We start from the raw sequence: 19,320 nt of genomic DNA, 5'->3' as shown, positions 1-19,320 counted from the left end.
GAGAGAGAGAGAGAGAGAGAGAGAGAGAGAGAGAGAGAGAGAGAGAGAGAGAGAGAGAGAGAGAGAGATGTATATTTTTATTATTTATCAACTTGTTGCTGGAATGCACGCAAACAACTCACGGAACAACAAACTGTTGCACAAGGGCTCCCCTCAGTGGAGACCTGTGCACCACCGCAAGGTCGACAGAGACGTAGGTCGCTATCTGCTTTAAGAGAGGTACTGAAACAAGATCAGCAAGTAGAAGATATCTTCGGGGTTCCCACCTTGAGACCAGCAAGAATTAGCAGGCTCCTGACGAAGAGTTTAGCATCTCCTCACAGGGCAATAAGCAACATCATTCTCTGATCCTCCGTTGAATATCGCTGCATTCCATCGCTGATAGCAAGTTGAGTAGGAAATGTTTTTTCAATTTATTTTCTTCTAACAGTTGTTAACTGGAGTTTAGGTTAATAATATGTTTACCTAGTACATAGTTGAGCATAGCTTCATCACTATCCATCTTTTTTCTCCCAAAGAACTTAATATTGTTTTTGAAAATTTCATTTCCTGAAAATTATCCATTTTTTGCATATTTCTAGTTGGTACATCATTTCTTTTATTTCAAGATCAATTATTTGTCGTTTGAGACTAAAATCTACGTGACGAGTCCTTTACGGAATATGGTTCTATCCAGGGAAGTCCTTTTTCATATAGGTTGAGGATTGAGGATCTAACAAAATTTATAATAGACCATGTTTACAATTATCCCCAACTCTGAGCCAAATCTTACGAGCCCTTTGTGAAAAATAGGACTATCAAGGAAAACAAATTTTCCATATTCGCAAGCGACATCATTGAAATGTATCAGATAAAATTCATACTAAATCGGTTTTACACCAATCCCTAAATTTCTTCCAAATTTGAACCATATCGGAAATTTATTTTTTACTTTAAAAATTTGAATATCAATTGACATCCATAGGCGATAATGATACAATAGTATCGTTCCTAAGGATTATTGATGGATCATACATATAGTATATTATTAGTTTAATCTGAATCTATTAAGGCGTAATAGTTTCTATTATATTTAGATCACAATTTTATAGCTTAATAGATTTTAATATTTTAAAAAAACAATAATCTTTTTAATTTACTATACCAAATTTATCTATATATGCACGTTTATTTTTCTAAAAAAAAAAAAAAAAAGTTACAACTTGCTCTTATAATTTAAGACAATAATAAATTGTATTTTTTTTATAAATCGATTTAAAATCCTTATCTGTATCGAGAAAATTCAATATTTCATGATTCTTACTTTTATCAGATGTATACAACAGAAGTAAGGTCAAGCAAATAGAGAAATAGGATTAGAAATCCACATAAATCCGAAGATCGATTTTTTTTAAAAAAGATTAATTTGTCTCTGTGCTAATAAAATAAATATAATGATAATAGTAATAATAAAAATTAAGGAAAATTCCTTAAAAAATAATGATTCTTTACTAATTCTGGAACAAGTCCCTTTAGAACAATATAAAAGGTATTGAAAATGGACTTCAGTGGTGTAGAAATTTAATAATAATGAAATAATAAAATATCGATAATAATAATAAATTAGAAACAAAATGCTACAATAATAATTAACAAAAAGAGCTAGCAAATAGACTTTATGTAAGTAAAATGTTTAAAAGAAATATTGACATCCAGTAATGTTTTGCATTAGAAATAAACAATTAAAATAAAATTATATTTATTTATTATTTATTAAAAATAAACTCTCTAACGAATTGTACTTCATGAATCATATTCTTACAGTTATAAAATTAAAATAAAAAAAGAAATTGCGATCATTAACAGAAGGATCAAACAATCTTTAATGCCATTAAGTTTGGTTTACTCATGATCTAAGATGATGCTACACAGATATCTATGTATTTTAGTTTGTCGGTCTTGTTTCACAAATTATTTCAACAAAAGAGGCTTAAGTTTACCTCGTGGAAATCGTAAACATCTAAAAGCTACCAGGAATTGCTATCCGCCACTAAATTACCTCAAACAGGCGCCTTATAATGAGCAACACCTACAAATAGTTTAATTAATTCCTCGCAAATACATAAAAAGAATAGCAATACAAAAAATAAAGCTATTCATAAAAGTTCTGATAGAAAATGAAACAAAAAAGGACTAAAAAGAGTAAACTTCTTTGAAGAAAAATGTTTCTTATGTTTTTGAACAACAAACAGAAAAAATAAACTGGGCCAAGGTTGGTGCCCTGCGGGACCCCAAAAAGGTAAATGCAAATTTCTCGAGTGTTTCTTCATTATAATCAGCAGCTCGGGTTCTACTCTTTTAATGACAGCCTCCACGGTAAACTTATTAGGACAACATTGGGTGGGCTCTAAGGACTTCAAACTTTGGGGTAAAATCGATACCTAAATATAGTGGTATAAAAATTACCATTCAAATAGATAAAAAGAGAATCAATAATTGTAAAAAAGTTTAACGAAGAAAATCGATGTGGGTGTATAATAAAATATAGCCTATAATTTGTTTTTTGTTCGCCGCATAAATTTGTCGTACCATTCCATTCTCGACTTCAGACACAGAAAAAATGTACTAGCAATGCACATAATATAATAATACTAAAATGATACATAATAATAAAAATGACTTTCAAGTTATTATCCAGTTAAATACATATTTTTTTGGGCAGCAGTTTAATTAAAACTATTTTCCTTTTTTTTTTTTTAATAATTACCAAAAGTATGTTTATTTTATAATTTCTTAAAAGTTATCATAGAATTAATAATTTTGATATTAAAATTAATTTTGATTAATACATCTTAAAAAGAATATAGTTTCAATGCTTTAATAATGGCACATCTGACAAAAAATGTTTTATTTTATTTTGTATTTGACGTATTTTATAGAATTTACCGGAGATAGGAGTTATTTTCTGATAGCCCTTCCACCTTAATTATATTATATATATACAATATACAATATATTATTATATATAATATATATTACATACAATAATTATATATACAAAAATATTAAGGTATAGTTTGTAAGAGGACCTCAGTAGGGTCTACGTTAGAATCTTGTGTATACATTCGATTCAAAATGAAGTAAAACAAATTTATTTTAACATAAAGCAAAGCAGCAAAAAATTGGCTTTCATAAAAATAAAACACATATCCATAAATTTCAATTTTAAATAGGAAACGATGATTTTTAGCTCATGATTAAATTGATTTTTAAAAATATAACTCGCTTGGACATCACAAAAGACCGGATTTATGTGTCGTATGTTTTCACTGACAATTCTATATGTTAATTTTTTGTAACATTTTTCATAGTAGTTGTCGATTTCTACATACAGTAATCAGTGAGTGAGTCGTTATAGACATTTCCAGATTGGTTTTGTTTTGAAGATAACTTGCAATGACTTCTACTAAAAAAACATATTTTAATAAATATTAATGATTTTTTTTGTATATATATTCATGAATTATATATTTTAAATAATGTATCGACACTTTATGAAATAGATCTATCTAGAAGGTATGCTCAATTAATATTGATCGGCGAAATACAAAATATAAAAACGTTTCTAGCCAGAGAGCGCGGAATATACTCGATGCAAATACAAGTCGTTGGAAGCTTACGTCACACGGTTACGACAGAGTTACTCATCAGCCCGTCCTTGGTAGAACTGGCTGTCGACAGTAAACTAAACGACCTATCGATTAGTTTTAACTATCGATACACAGAAGTGGACAACTCTTATCTTGGCGATTCATAATTATTATTTTCTCCATTCAAACTAAAAATTGTATATGCAACTAAAAATGGTTACATAATTCTCATAAAGGAAAGTAATTTTCTTGAAACCAAACGGGCTTAATTTGATTATTTATTTCATGCATTTTCAACCACTAGGGTCGTTCACATATAAATTACAAAATTATACAATAATACAAAACCTAAAATGATTGTGAAGGTGTGTTATATGAGAGTCCTTTATCATAATGCATAATTCCCATATGCTTTAATTCACTTGTGTAATAATCATGAGAAATTATTTATTTATATCAGTTTGTTCACTACTTTTTCGATACAAAAGCGTAAACTTTGGTTCAGACAAACATAGATTAAAAAACATACACTTTGATATACAATTTTAATACCTTTATTCACATGTGAAAATCACAGTTGTTATAATGATAATTTAAAAAAAAAAATTAAATTACTTCATTTATATTTTGTTCCTCACCTCTCATTCTTTATTTTTAATAATTATTAATTAAAAATAATACTTTGGTCTCTGAACGCAGTTATCAATGAAAGAAAATATCTAATAAATAAATAATAAATTAGGGATTAGGTAAATATATGTAAATAAACGTTTAGATTTGGAAAAATAATCAGTACTTATAGTTCTTATATTGAGCTGTACTCTAGATACTGGTAGATGAGTTAAAAACTAGTTAATTTTGCTAATTAATTATATAGTAATTTTTTTAATAAGTTATCAGTTTTGTAAATTTTAATAATTTTGCTAATAAAATTTTCTGAAAATCCATAAATAAAACAAAAATTAGCATTGAGTATATGTTTTGTTTAAATTTTCCAACTGTAGTCACCTAATAAATTAAATACAATTTTTAATATAGGAAACCTAATATACATCTATATATCGATTGATACGGATGGATTCGTGTTAAATAAAAATTTTGTTATTTGTATTCTTATTATTATACTATTAATCAATTATAAAAAGTTCCTCTATTAACAATGCCGTTTTCTGTATCAATTATTTTTATCTAAGTTGTAACTGCTGTTATCAGTTTAGAGAAACAGTGCTTCCAAGTTACACGTTCCATCTCAGTAAAACTATGTTAAACTACCAAAAACATGAATTTTCAACCGACGGCTCTGAAATTTATTTGGAAGTTGAAGAAGAGCTTTGTTGTGAATGGCTTCTAAGGGAATACGAAAATTTTTCAATTTTATGAGTTAAAACCTAGTCAAAACAAGGCGACGTTATGTATTTTTAACAATTAAAATAAAAATATTTTATAAGATGGATAGTAAAATTTAATTAATTTTGGTTAATTTTTAATTAAAGGGCCTTCCTTCCTTCCCTAATTTATATTCGATCGCTTGTAAGAATCTAAGTTTTTTTAAAAATGTGTATGCTACTTTTCAAATGTTAAATAAAACATTGAGTTTATTATGTTATTCATTTCTGTCAATAATCCGAGTGAATAACGAAGAACAACTTGTTGAGAAAACAAATTCCCTAATCTTGTAGGCCCCATATCTTAATATGCTTGGAGCCCCCACTTGGTTCGTCCGTGACAATTGCAATATTTCGCAGTAATGATGCTAAGAAACGTCATCAAAACAAAGGAATAATGATAACAAACAAAGTTGCTACTCGAAAGACACTCGTGGCTAGCAATAACCTACAGACGGTGCTGCTTCAGCAACACGAACGCCACAAGTAGAACAGGAGTCAATTACTGAAACGCCCTTTCAATAACAGGTGATTACTCTGCGTAGTCCTGCCACGTAGCCCGTCATATCTATTTCGAGGTAGAATAAGAGTAGAGGCATTATTGTGAACCAATGGGGTAAAGTCTGTCAATATGATTATCAATTATTAATATAAACATGTCGTTTCCTAAATATAAAAATATATCCAACAAAAAACCTGATTCTAATATCAAGAAAAGAAACTAAATAAAAAATCTTTGATTAGTTACTTTTGTAAATCTTAATAATTGATTTTAATTAACCGAATAACTGCCTGAAATGTGTCTGTATCTTCACATTGTGCCTTGGATTTCATTATATTCCGCATAAACTTAGTAATACAAATATGGTTTAGATATACATAGCTCCATAGTTATACTCTCACTTTCTCATTTTTAGTCTACTTCACTTATCATCTTATATTAGCTTCATTATAATTAAGTTATTAGTTGTAAATTGTTATCATTAAATAATTATTATTGTTATAATTACTATATATACAAATCATATCCACTGTTATTCTCTGTATAAGTTGTATTTTATTCATTCCTTTATTGTTGTATTTCATTTCTTTATTTTGTAACACTCTATGTGTGTGTGTGTATATATAAATACATTACACAGTCTATGTATTTATATATCATTAGTTGCCTTTTTCAAATTATCTATATTTAGGTTGTTTTTTTTTTGTTTTTTTTAGTAGTAGTTTGTATTTTAGTTGCTTTATATACATTAAATAATTACTTTTATCTCCAAGAATAATTTCAAAATTATATAGTTTTAGCTTATAAGCCGTTAAGTAGCTCCTCAATACTTAAAAGTGTTACAAATAAAAATATCATTTTACAAAATAATTTATGGGAAATTAAAAAAACTTTAAACCTTCGACTATATTGATTACTTAGAAAACATTTCAGACTTAAATCAATTTTCAAATCGATTCCTAGAATTATAAAATAAATTTAATAATAATCTTGAAACTTCTGATATAAAGCTCATAAAGTTTTTTTTTCTTCGAGCAAAACATTTTTCCACTATTTTACATTTTATAATTGAAAGCTAAAATAAAAATTAGGATGGCATTTCATTTATGAATTCACAATCAATTAGTGTTTTTTTTTTTTCAACAAACCCACTTATTCGAAGCACTATGGTGCTTCGATTGGTTTATTCCCTGGATGTTTACCCATTGTTTATCCACATCAACTACTTACACGCTCAGTTCCCAGGATGCTATAACTTCACTCGTATTTATTATATCTCGGTCACTTGTATATGTCGGTGTGGTGTAGTCGCCATATTCTCTAGTCGACGCATTCCTTTGACTATATACTCTGCCATAAATTTTTTTATGTATAGTCAATAACATATAGAAGGGGTTGGCCTAATATATAAAAGTAGAATAACGACAAATATAGGAAAAGGGTTAGAAATAAACCAAAAATAATATTTTTAAAAAAATGGAAAATAAAAAAATCGAATTATGCAAATGAAAGAAAAAACTATCTAAAATGTAATAGAATTATAATTTATGATGATGTATATAATAGTCTAAGCTTAGACAGTGGTTCCAGTGCGTCTAGGATCATCGCCTTTTGAGTTCTTGTGTCAGGAGCGGCGCTGGTTCAAATCCTACCAGTGATTATAGACTTTTGTTCTTTGAAATATCTTCCTAAAAAGTAGTGACCTTATCACTCAGACTCTACGAAAGGTTGGTATCTTTTAGGATAATCTGTCTAAGCAGTTCTTGGCGGAGTACATGAAGACCTTGAACGAAATAAACAACAAATAGTACATTCTAAAACTTCTACTAACTTGTCTTTAATTAGATTCATTCCACGTACAAAATAATCCCCGTCTGATGGTTATTATTACTAGTTGTTTAAATTGCTATACTTTTTGATATTACGCCATGTGAATAATATACGATTGCTATCCTTCAAGACAGACACATCACTGATGTGGATACACAACGGGTGAAAATCCAGGGGATAAACCAATGCCATCCTGATTGAATATACCCTAGAATATATATATATGAATATACCCCCCCCCCCAAAAAAAAAGAAGGTTTGAAAATGTGTATTTGGCAAATAATAGACAAAATCCCAGAATAACAGTTGTTAGTAGATATTTTGAAATTTTATCAGCCAAAAATTTGAAGGTCAATTATTTAAAACGATTAGTTATTTTATTTAAAGAATTTAAAATTAAAATAAAGAAATTTTCAAAATACATATGTATATGTACCTTAAACCGCCTTCTGAAGTTTTTCTTCTTGAAAAGATGTCCGTCGTCTTTCACTCATGTTAGTTGGTCTAGACTGAACTCCATCACAATTCAACAAATTTCAATTTGAAATCTTACTAAAGCAGACTAGTGATAGGAGTTTTGACGTCTCCTGTCGTTAGACTGTTCAAATGTCTATTGAACCAAGGAAAAATAGCCGGATAATTTTAGTTAAATCTGGTCAGTCGTGTAACTCTTTCATAACCCAAATCATTTTATCAAAATGCAAAATCTGATAGCCCTTTTGATACAGAAACATTCCCCACCATCTTTTCATTAACTGAAAGATCGTACTCAGGCGTAGCTAAACTATTCTGAAGACCAAAGTTTACTCCCATAGCAACAAGGATATTCAAAATGTACAAAACTATACCGGACTATTTTTTAAAAATATTGTCTCTCTCTTTTCTCAGTCCGCCGGTGTTTCTCAAGGTAGTATCTTAGATCCCATTCTTTATACGGTTTATACAGCTGACATCCCAACCCACCCTAACACAGTCCTAACAACATACGCTGATGACACATGTATACTTTCTGTAAACAACGACCCAACTAATGCAATCACAAACACTACAGGCACACATAACATCTATTGAAGAAAGGTGTCAAAACTGGAGAATCAAAATAAATCCTGACAAATCCCACCAGATCACCTTTACTCTCCATCGTAAATCTCTGCCCTCCTGTCCTACAGTATCCTTTCTAAACCACTCCACTAACGCCTGTTGAACAGATTCGATACTTATGACTCCATCTTGACAGGAGACTTACTTGGAATCCACACACAAGACTGAAACGACAGGAAAATGCTCGTAGATTTCGATTGCTACAACACTTACTTGACAAACACTCTAAACTTCCCATTCACTACAAAAAATTAGTATACACTACGATAATCAGATCAATTTGGACATATGGAATTGAGCTCTGGGGCTCCACCAAACCATCAAATTCTTCCCGCATCCAATCGTTACAATCCAAAATCCTACGTAAAATCCTTGATGCTCCTTATTACGTTACAAATAAATTCATTCACAAAGACCTTAACATCCCATTCGTTGCAGATTTGACCCAAAACAGATATGCGTCTTTTCATTTCAAACTCCTTAACCATCCTAACCCATTAATTCTTAATCTTTCATCCTCAACAATCCCTGATAATCCTCCGAGGCGTCTGAAAAGAAGATGGCCACGGGACCTTCTAATTTAAATTAATGTTTGAAGTACCACCAATGGGTGGTTCCTTCCCAAGATTTTCAAGTGTATATGAAACATACAACATATTTACCTATTGTATGATTTTGTACAGTTGTAAATTGCATTAAATAAATTTAAAAATATATATATTCCCCAATTAAGAGCTATTTATTTAATTAATTGATCATGCTTCAGATACACGATAATAATAAGAATCAATAGTCTAAAGATTAGTCTAAAATATCCAGTAGTACATAATAACTTTATAATATACTTCAATTATTTTATAACTATCAAGAAGAATTGACCATTGGGTGCTGTCGGAATCTAACCTACTGCTCCGTCAGGCCATAGTATTAGTACTTATTATTATGTGTGTGTACATATAATTGTTTCAAACGATGCTGCAGATTGAAGGGCAAATAGAAGAGGCAGTGGTCCAAACCTGTCGCCCATTGACAAAGGGTCCAGCCCTATTGTCCTATCTAGTACTGGGGAGGTCACTGCAGGTTGTAACGTCCTTCAACGTCCGACTGTCTGTCTCCTGAGGGTCCTCCGTGTTGGGGCAGTACCGTCTATTGTCCAGCTGGAACCACCACAACAGTCCAGTTGCTTACCAATACCAAAAATAATAAACAACATTGGCCAGTTTATTTATACAGTAGTGCATACAAACATTCTAAAAATAATATGAACCCTATATATTAATTTTTAAAAAATATGTTACATTTATCTGAATAAAAAAAATATCTTTGTGGCCATATTTATTTTGGTTATATTGGGATATTCTAATTCCAGTTGACTACCCAGCCAGCGTTCCACAATTTGAGGCATTATCAAGACTGATACCATCATTTTTATGATAAACAACAAATCAGCAGTAAACAGTTCGATATTTATATAAGCACTTTCATGGTTCACAATTTTGGCCCATCCTCCATTCCTCCAATTGTATTTTGAAATAATTTTATACTAAACCTACACATTTAACATAGTTATAAAAATTTAACAGTAAATAAATGTTTTAAATAACAATCCGATCTCTCTATAAAATAACTTATCTTTATAGTTTGCATATTAAATATAAAATTTTAATAATAATTAAATTTTAATTATTCTTGCACCGTCCGTTCCTTCAAGGGTAAACATTTTTTTTTTTATATAGTTGCTTTATGTTTGTAACATTTCTCAAACGTCAATTTTCAAATTCCAAGAAATGATTTCAATAAATAATAACAAAAATGATAAACTTAAAACTTTATAAGTGTTCTAGCAAAGGTGTTATTAATGAAACAACAGAACTATTGATTCTGTACTCATATGGCAATATTTTATCAGTCATTTTTTTTTTTTTAAATAATTTTTCCGGAATCTTATAGGAGCAAAAAATTTGAAGTATTTTCCCATAGATTTATGAAAAAGCAACAGTAGAGAATTTTACATTATAAAGATTTTAATGAGTGTAACATGTACTTAACATAAACGCACTTTTACTTCAATTTAATTTTTTTTATCTTGTCTATAAATTATTATTTTACCAGTTATTACCACGTCAATTTATAACTTTGTCGTTATGATAATCATTTACATTTTTCCATTCTTTTTTTTTCTATCCACATAGTATAATGTAATACTTAGAACGCTAATATTTACTTATTGCCTTTAATTATGACAACTTGTAAAATTATCCTTCAATAAAAACTAAAAAAATACTATATTAAGGAGATGTATAACTGACTTATAACATTTCTTAGCTAAACAATTTATAATCACACAGAATTACAATTGTTAATTAAGTATTTTGTCATATATATTTATTTTTAATTTGTCCAGTATGTTCATGTTATAAGCAAGGCCCGGATTTTTATGCCTATAAGTATAACATACTTTGCTTTAAATCGCTGACCAAAAAGCTTCATCAGTATACCTAGATGCAATTAGCCAAGTTTTATTTTGCATATTTGGAATATTACAGCTTTTAAAAAATGGAAATGATAAATAAAAATGCAATTATTTCAGATTAAAATCGAAAGTTTTTATTAATTTAGTTTGTAATACAACAAACTATATAATACGTGCTATCTTCAACAATTCAATATTAATCAATTTATGATAATAGGGGTTCTGAAATTTGAAAAACAATCCACCTCTAACAATAGGTATGGATATTTTCATTTCCCGAAATTCCACCTGTCCGTTTTAACATTACACTCACTTCATGTTAAGTTTGCTGCTCACTTACTTTACAAGAGGTAATATTTATTAATTTTAAAATACCAATAGTAAGTGCGTCATTTAGTTTAAATTTAAATCCTAAATGGACCAGCCCAAAACTCGAGAAACGCTTTTTACAACTATTTATTGCAACTATTGCTCAAAATATATCTTAAACAAAACAATATGTCCATAAAAGTTAGATCTATTGGTTTTTTCTGTTTTGGTTTTTTCTATATATGTAACTTGATCAGGGACTGTTTTTAGATATTACAAAAATTGTCTAACCGATGACATCCTTCCAGAATTTAAACGCAGTATGATTTCAATTTGCTTACCAAGAGAAATAAAATAACTAAGAAAACATACTAATTAATATAATTCTGATATAGTTAACTAAATCGGCGTGTCAGTTGTTCTTTATCGTGATCTTCAAACTTTGTTTAATGTTTAGATCTAAAACTAAAACTTTCATGTATTAAATGTCTCACATTGCGTTTCTTATTTATTTTTCGGTTTGTTCTTTATTATTTATTTTAATTATTTACATATTTTGGTTTATGAAAATCAGGGAAAAAACTATTTTAATGACATTTTTAATCCCTGCTATTTATTTCATTATTCAGGACCTTTTGTAATCCATGTGACATTCTAGCAGTCTTATTATATATTTTCAGCTGTAGTTTACAGGTTTTCATTGAATACTTTCACTGCATAAAAATCCGGACCTTGGTCATTAGTAAATGAAGTAAAGTAATCATTTTATTATGTATATAAAGTAAATAAGTAATTTATTAAGTTTTCCTCAGCATTAATTAGTTTTTATTAGACGATAGTTTGAGATATCGGTAAGTTATTAAATTTTTTTTAAGGCAAGTATCAACAAAGATCCGATTGCCTGACAACAATTGCGCCGTCTAGGGCTAGACTTGTTTCATGAAGGACCAAGAATGGGGGGATCGTTTAGAGGAGGAGGCATGAACAATGGAGCGGATGACAGAGCGAGCATGTGAATGCAGTTAATAGTGAGCAACAAGGGTCTGTCCGGAGGTCCTTGCGGCAAACCGGTCACTGGGAGCAGGTGGAGGAGGTTCCCACAAGCTTCCCTCCGTCGTAGGATCTCCTCTGAGGATTATTAACAAGTTAAAGATGTTTTGACTTCACGGTTAGCTCTTCCAAGTTTAGGAACACGGATGAAATAGTTCAATAAAGTTTTTACTAATTAAGAATGTCATTCTGAATAAAAATAAACAATTAAAGAGTATCATTCTTGTCATCATTTATTTTTTTATTATTTTTAATCCTTGTTTCTTATATTTTACTTCGGTTCATCTATTTTCGTTTGTATGTGTGTATATACATACATATATTTGACACTTGATACTTGACATTTTACTGAACAATTAACTCTTTGTTTTGTTTATAAGTCACCTCGATTGTTTCCAATAAAATCCATAAAATTTATATACAATACAATCAACCATCTTCTCTTACCTATGTTTGAACTTTTTGGTGAATCATAACAAATTGATTGAATATTTGCGAGGAGTAAATCTTATCTCAAAAAATTAATTTCACTCATCTTCAGTCCCCGATATCTTGCAATCTGTTAAGTCTTTCCTTTTCAATGGTATGTTCTTTATAAATAGGTCTGCTCGAAAATTATGAAGACGAGCAATCAGAATGCGTGTATTTTGTATTAAAGCAGGAATGCTTTTATAAAAAAAAAACCATGTTGATATTTTCAGATTATTATAATTTATAATGCTAAATTATTTTATTATAACTTAAGAAAATAACATCATGAATATATGAGATATATATATATATATATTCATGATGTTATTTTCTCAAATACAATGTTATACCATCTATATAACTAAAAGAACATTGAAGGCGCCATAAACAAAAAATTAACTAGGAATAAAATATTGTAAATTGAAAAAATAATGTACAGGTTTACTAGAGAGTCTGTCAATCGGATTCCCTGAGTTTCCCCCCTATTTAATAAAATTCCCTGCATCCCCGCAAATAAGGAAGTAAATAAAGACAAAATGCAAAAAAAAAAAATCTTTTGTCAAAATATTGATTAATTAATTGTCAATCTAGAAGTCTAGTTGCAAATTATGCCATATTTAGCACTCAACGGTTTAAAAATAATACAATCATTTTGAAATCAACATGAGTTAAACAAAAATGAAACTGCAAAATAATATACATATATTTGTTATATATTTCAGAAGAAAGTTGATAAAGTCCCTACTAGGCACTTTTTTATTTAGTACCTCTTTATTTATTTTTTAAACAAAATATTTTCGGAATTCCCTGACTTTTAAGATAATGCAAACCCCTGACCATTCCAATTAAAACATTAAAACCAGTCTCGAAGTAGTGATTAGATTATATAGAAAGGAAGGATTTGTTACAAGTATTTAATTTTTTTTCCTTTTCACAGCTGATTATAGTTGGTTATTTTTTTCTTGTGGCATTTACATCTCATTTTCAGTAACAGGAAAAATACCACATACATTGTAGAAAGAGCTCAGATGGCGGTCAATAACGGTATCAAAATAGTAAAAGAAAACTGTTTATTGTTACAATGAATAGTTTTCTTTTACTATTTTGATACATTTATTGACCGCCGACTATGTTCCTCCAATCTACTCCATACTGTCAACTATCTTCTTTTAATAATACATACATTGCCAATGCTTTCCCTTCCATAACATGCTTTACATATTTAAACTCATTTAACAAATTCACAGCCAAAACATAGCAAAAATATGGAGAATACATGAATATATAAAATACAATTTTTGTATAAATAAAACAATATCAATTTTACATAGCTTTATCTTAAATGTGGTCCAAAATGTTTTGATTAATATTTGATAATTATTATTTAATTTAAAGTAGTTACATAATTTATTTTAGAATAAGAATTGATAAGAGTTCTGTTTATTTTGATCCAGCCAACCTATTAAAGAAACTGACTGTTGACATCTGTAACATTGAAGGGTTTGTAACTCGTGACGACCTCAAGCACCGTTGGAACTGTTCCGTAGCGAAGCTGCCTGCCCTTACTCGGGAAGATTGGTACCTCGGCCTTCGGTAGCCTATCAAGGAGTGTAACGTCCTTTTAGTATCATACGTAAGGAGGGACGGGTATGCGTAAATAATTGGCGAGTGAGAGATGCGCTTATAAACAGAGCAAACGATGTTTTCAGGAAGGTCTTAAGACGCGGTTGCACATTCCAGCTACCCCCACCACGAGGAATCCCCGAGCACACGTCACACAGCCTGTTCCCTCTCACGGTTCGGGCTACTTACATCAATATGGTTCCTACTATTAGGCCAAATGTGTCCTTTGGCAGGGGGGATCATTAAATAAAATTAAAACGGATTCAAAAAAAGAAAAAATATTAATTAAAGCAACTTTCATTTGGAAAAAAATTAACTAACATAGGAAAATCATTATAAACTATTTATAACTAACTATATAACTGCAAAGATAGTTAATCCAATACCTACACTTCCAAAATCAAGAAGCCCTTTCAATAAAACAACGAGGTATAGGTACATTATTTATTTATTGTAAATATAAAGCAAACTATAATTAGCACTTGTTTTATTTATTCGTACTAAAAAAAAAAAAAATAATAATAATAACTAATTAAATCTGGTCTTAATTTCACGTCACAGTTCTGTAGAGCGACATGTACGAAGACAAGGGTTGATTTATTCAAGATAACTGCTTCATGGCACTGGAAGAATTTAAATCAGAGTGTTTAAACAGTAAATAAATACAAATCCACGTACTCCTGATTCAAATATAGAAATGCTAAAACCCATCCTCCATTTCCCTTAAAATACAAATATATCCCATGTATAAATAATCTACAGAAGAAATTCCCCAATGAACAGATTTTTGGCTCATAATGGAGTTCAAGTGGAATAAATTAAAGTGATTTATTATGTTTTTATACATAATAAGAAATTCATTCGTATTTACACATGAACTATATTTATGAATGTTTTTTAAAAGGGCATTTTCCTGAAAATGTAACTTTTTTTTAGTAACTAAATCACTTCATTTCCTAAATGGCTACCTTCATAAACCAAGTTTCTAAGCAGAATTTCCCGCCTTTTTATATCATGATTCTAAATGTTTAATATCTTTATGATAAGGTGACAAGAAACGATTTTGAGATTGAATATGCTCAAATTTTAATCATCATTTCAATAAACTTTAATACTAGAGAACGTCCGTTAATGAAAGGATTTTTTATCTAATCATTAGCATGTTAACTAATTTTCCAGGAATTTTTTTATTCCCCTATTTTTTATTTTATTCATTATATATAAAATTAAAAAAATACCTATTTTCCAGGATTTACTTATAGATCACATTTTATTATTATTGAGACAAAAAAATATTGCTCGTTTTTCGTAAGATTTTATTGTTTAATAAACACATAAAATCCTTTAATTTTTTAAGTTTAAGTCAGATATTAATATCTAACTAGGTATAATAACCAGTAAACATTGATAAATATTGTTTTAAATTAAAATTTAAAAAAAATTGAATGCTTTGGAGCGAGGGTATGACAAGCCACTGATATAAATCTGTAAGTAGAGAATTTTTAAAAAAATCTACTATATTTGTTAAAACATTTATATATTTTTACTAGTAGAGGAAAATAGACTGGAACTGTGGAAAAGTAACTCAATAAATAGAAAGAAAAAAAGGTTCTTCAGAAAAACTCAAAACAAACATTTTGCAAAAATTTCTAATTCTTCCTTTACACTTACTGGCCCCAAGGCATTCATTCTAAAATAAATTTGGCTTTTAATGGGCTAAAATTGAGAGGAGCGTTACAATAACTTCCAGATAAACAGTTATAATAAACATGTAACTATAATTAAACTTTAACAGACTGTAAACTGAAAAAAAGTTCTTAAAAATTTGGTTTCACCCTACAAAGGTTTTCTACTGATATTTTTCATAGACGATTTAATACCATTATTATTGCACTATTTCTGGCAATAAAAAATATTCTAAAATACGTGATCATTTGTATTCAAAATGAAATACCTGCCTGGGTTGCACATTTCAATTTAATACAGTTCTTTAATCATGTTATCAAGTCACTTCCGCCGGATCGTCAGCTTCAGTGCCCTTAATCTGATTCAAACCGCTTTTGCAGTATTCATGATTTGTCTAATAAATATACATATATTTTTAATTTTCTCTATGAAAATACATCATTAACAAAATTGACATAAATTAAATATTTAATAATTGTGTAGTGTAATATTTTTCCTTTTAGGAACTGCAAGATGTAAGTTCAAATAGAAATTTGATGAGAAATCCAGTACGAATACTTGATATCCTTATAAAAAATTCCTTTTAACATAATTATATAAAATAAATCTGCCAAAGTATGAAATTTTCATGAATGAACTAATAAAAAGATTTCTTTCAGAGGGGATATGAAGAACAAATGTTGATTAAAGAGAGATTAATCGAAAGAAAATAAAAAAAATTGGAGAGAGAAATACTTATGATCCAAATAAAATAGTAATGATTCATAGAGAACATGTAAGAAGCTATTACAGGCAGTGTTGCAGAATTGATGGTCCTGTCAACTTTAAATACTTCCGCTCCCGAAGGAACATATTGGAGGCCCACATCTCATTACCGATGAATCTTCAACGAGTCAAACCTACAGAAATTGTAGCAAAACTACAAAATTCGATATATTTGTTGTTGGTGTTAAATGTCAAACAAGTACTGATAACCTCGAGTCCCCTTATCATAAGCCCAACTTGGACGATTTGGCAGATTCGAGAAAAGATTTCTGTAAAGTTGCCTTGACTTACGTTTTGCTGAGACTGCCGACTGGGGCTTCCTTCGCGGCATCACTCGTCCCTGAGGTCAGAGAGCAGCCATCACCAGACCACTAAAGAAGCTAACAACACCACCATCGCACTGCGGGATCACCCCGACGACTGAAATCCACGTGGCGACGGCAACGCCTCTAACGGCGGGTCCCCCAAACTCCGTCACCCTGACAACAGCATCTTCGGCCGCCATACGCAGCCCAGGAAATGTCAATACCGAGTCTTGGCCCTGTCACTGGTCAAGACAGCTGGGTAGACGTAACGAACCTTGCGGTTACAGCTGGATATTATCCTCAATGCAATAGAGCAAAAATGTACATAAGTATGTATATGTCGTAGGGATATGATCTAACCCCTCAGGCATATCATCAATTCACAAAAGATGTTAAAATAACAACTCTGTGGCCTGATTTCCCTAAAAAATGTTAGTGATTTGATCAAACAAATCCATTAACTCTTAGTGAAAAAAAGAAATAATATTAATTAAAAATTATCAATTTAATAAAAATAGATGAACATTATTATTTATTTATTACATTCAATAAAAATGGTTTTAAATTTCACTAAAGATATCCTTGTTTTTTAATATCAGCATAAGTACTTTTTTATTTTATTAATTAGTTTGGAATAGATAATTTGTGTTTCAATGACTATTGTTGTTTTACCAACCTACATTTAATGATGCATGGCTTACTAAATAATTATTTTTAATATTTAAACAATATTATTTCATCTTTTCACTAAAACATTAGAGGGGTTTTCATCAAATCACTTCCTTTCTTCAGGGAAATCACCCATTTTTCAATTCTCTTTCAATTGTCAATTCTCATTTATCATCTCCTTGCAACTTTTTGTATACTTCTATATAATCTGGTTGAAAGAGGATATTTTCAATTAAATATAATTCAAAAAATCTGTATCCAAAAGTTCGCAGGCCCGGTGATCTCCCATTGATCCAGTTTTGGCAGATATTTACTTTCAAGAATTATTAGATTCAGTTATCTCCAGAATCCCATTTCATATCCCGTTTATATATAAATTAGTTGATGACATAATAATCGCGATATCAACTTTGAAAAATTAAATAGAAATAGTTATGAATGAATTCAATAACTGCTCCATATGATTAGATTTTACCACTAAATATGAGGTAGAACAAATAATTCCCGTCTTATATGTTTTGATTAGAAACCCGAATGGGAAAACCAGCAGTAAAACATACTACAGAATTTCTTCTAACAACCAAAAGAACATCAAAAACTGAACCAAAAACAAAAACGGTTACTCTTCTTCTTAATCTTATTCCTTTAAGTCTATTTCACAGATTTTTAAAAGGATGAATAAGAAACTTCTTTTCTTTTTTTAAATAATAATGGCATCATGTTATGGTAAGTGCTAAGATAGTTGGTTGGAGGTAAAACAAGGTAATTGACAAAGATGGCCGCCTGACGCAGTCTGTTCTTCAATGATAAGAAAATTAAACCTTTTAAATCTTCAGACAGAACCTCTGCCTAAGCATCCATGATGAAGGCCTGAAATTCAGGTCGAAACGTCGGCACAAATAAGTAAGTTTTGTTTATTTGTGTATTTTTGCTGACTGCACCGACCTCGCACAGAAAATACAACCCAATATGTTATAGTTACTCATAAGAAAAAAGATCTGCACTTCTTTACCTGTTTTACTTCAAAACAATTACTGACATATAAACTATTGGATTTAATTTTCTTATCATTAAGAAACAGACTGCGTCGGGCGGCCATCGTTGTCAGTTACCATGGTTTACCATTAACCTAACATATTACTTACCATAACTTAATGTGTAAAAAAAACATTCTCTTAATTCTTTTAAAAACTTATGAAATAAGCTTAAGGGATAAGATATCGTCAAAAACTTCAATTCATAAAAAAAATTCAGAACCCATGTTTCACGACCGAATGCTTCAATTACAGGCATTTATCACATGGGTTGTCGATAGTCACTTGTTTGTTAGCTTTTCGACTTTGTTCAATAATGAGCCTTTGTAATCTACCAAGAAAAAAAAAATTGAATCTCTATTCCACTATTGATGAGGTTTTACGTTTCAAGATATGTGAAATTTTTTTTTTTTTTTTTTACTTTATTAAGTTTATTCACAACTGTAAAAGTATTTTTACAACCAGCGAATGAGATGTAGAGAGAGAGA

At 29.8% G+C, this 19,320-nt stretch overlaps 1 protein-coding gene across 6 annotated transcripts in view; it reads right to left on the bottom strand.

Annotated features, from left to right (window-relative positions):
• The window catches only part of shn (schnurri), a 206,277-nt gene extending 189,016 nt beyond the window's left edge, over positions 1–17,261 (bottom strand). For 4 of the 6 annotated variants that reach the window (XR_001344255.2, XM_014432195.2, XM_014432194.2 and 1 more), the window contains exon 1: positions 17,116–17,261. Coding sequence is in view for 4 of the 6 variants with exons in the window: in XM_014432195.2 (XP_014287681.1) it covers positions 17,116–17,155 (40 nt within the window). In the remaining 2 variants the exon portion in view is untranslated. The remainder of the gene's footprint in view (positions 1–17,115) is intronic. The other 2 variants (XM_014432199.2, XM_067045847.1) reach the window with 2 other exon arrangements.
• Positions 17,262–19,320: the final 2,059 nt, after the last annotated feature.

This window comes from Halyomorpha halys, unplaced genomic scaffold (genome assembly GCF_000696795.3).
Source record: "Halyomorpha halys isolate HHAL.00 unplaced genomic scaffold, Hhal_1.1 Scaffold1035.1, whole genome shotgun sequence".
Lineage (NCBI taxonomy): Eukaryota > Metazoa > Arthropoda > Insecta > Hemiptera > Pentatomidae > Halyomorpha > Halyomorpha halys.
This window is presented reverse-complemented; position numbering and strand designations above follow the sequence as displayed.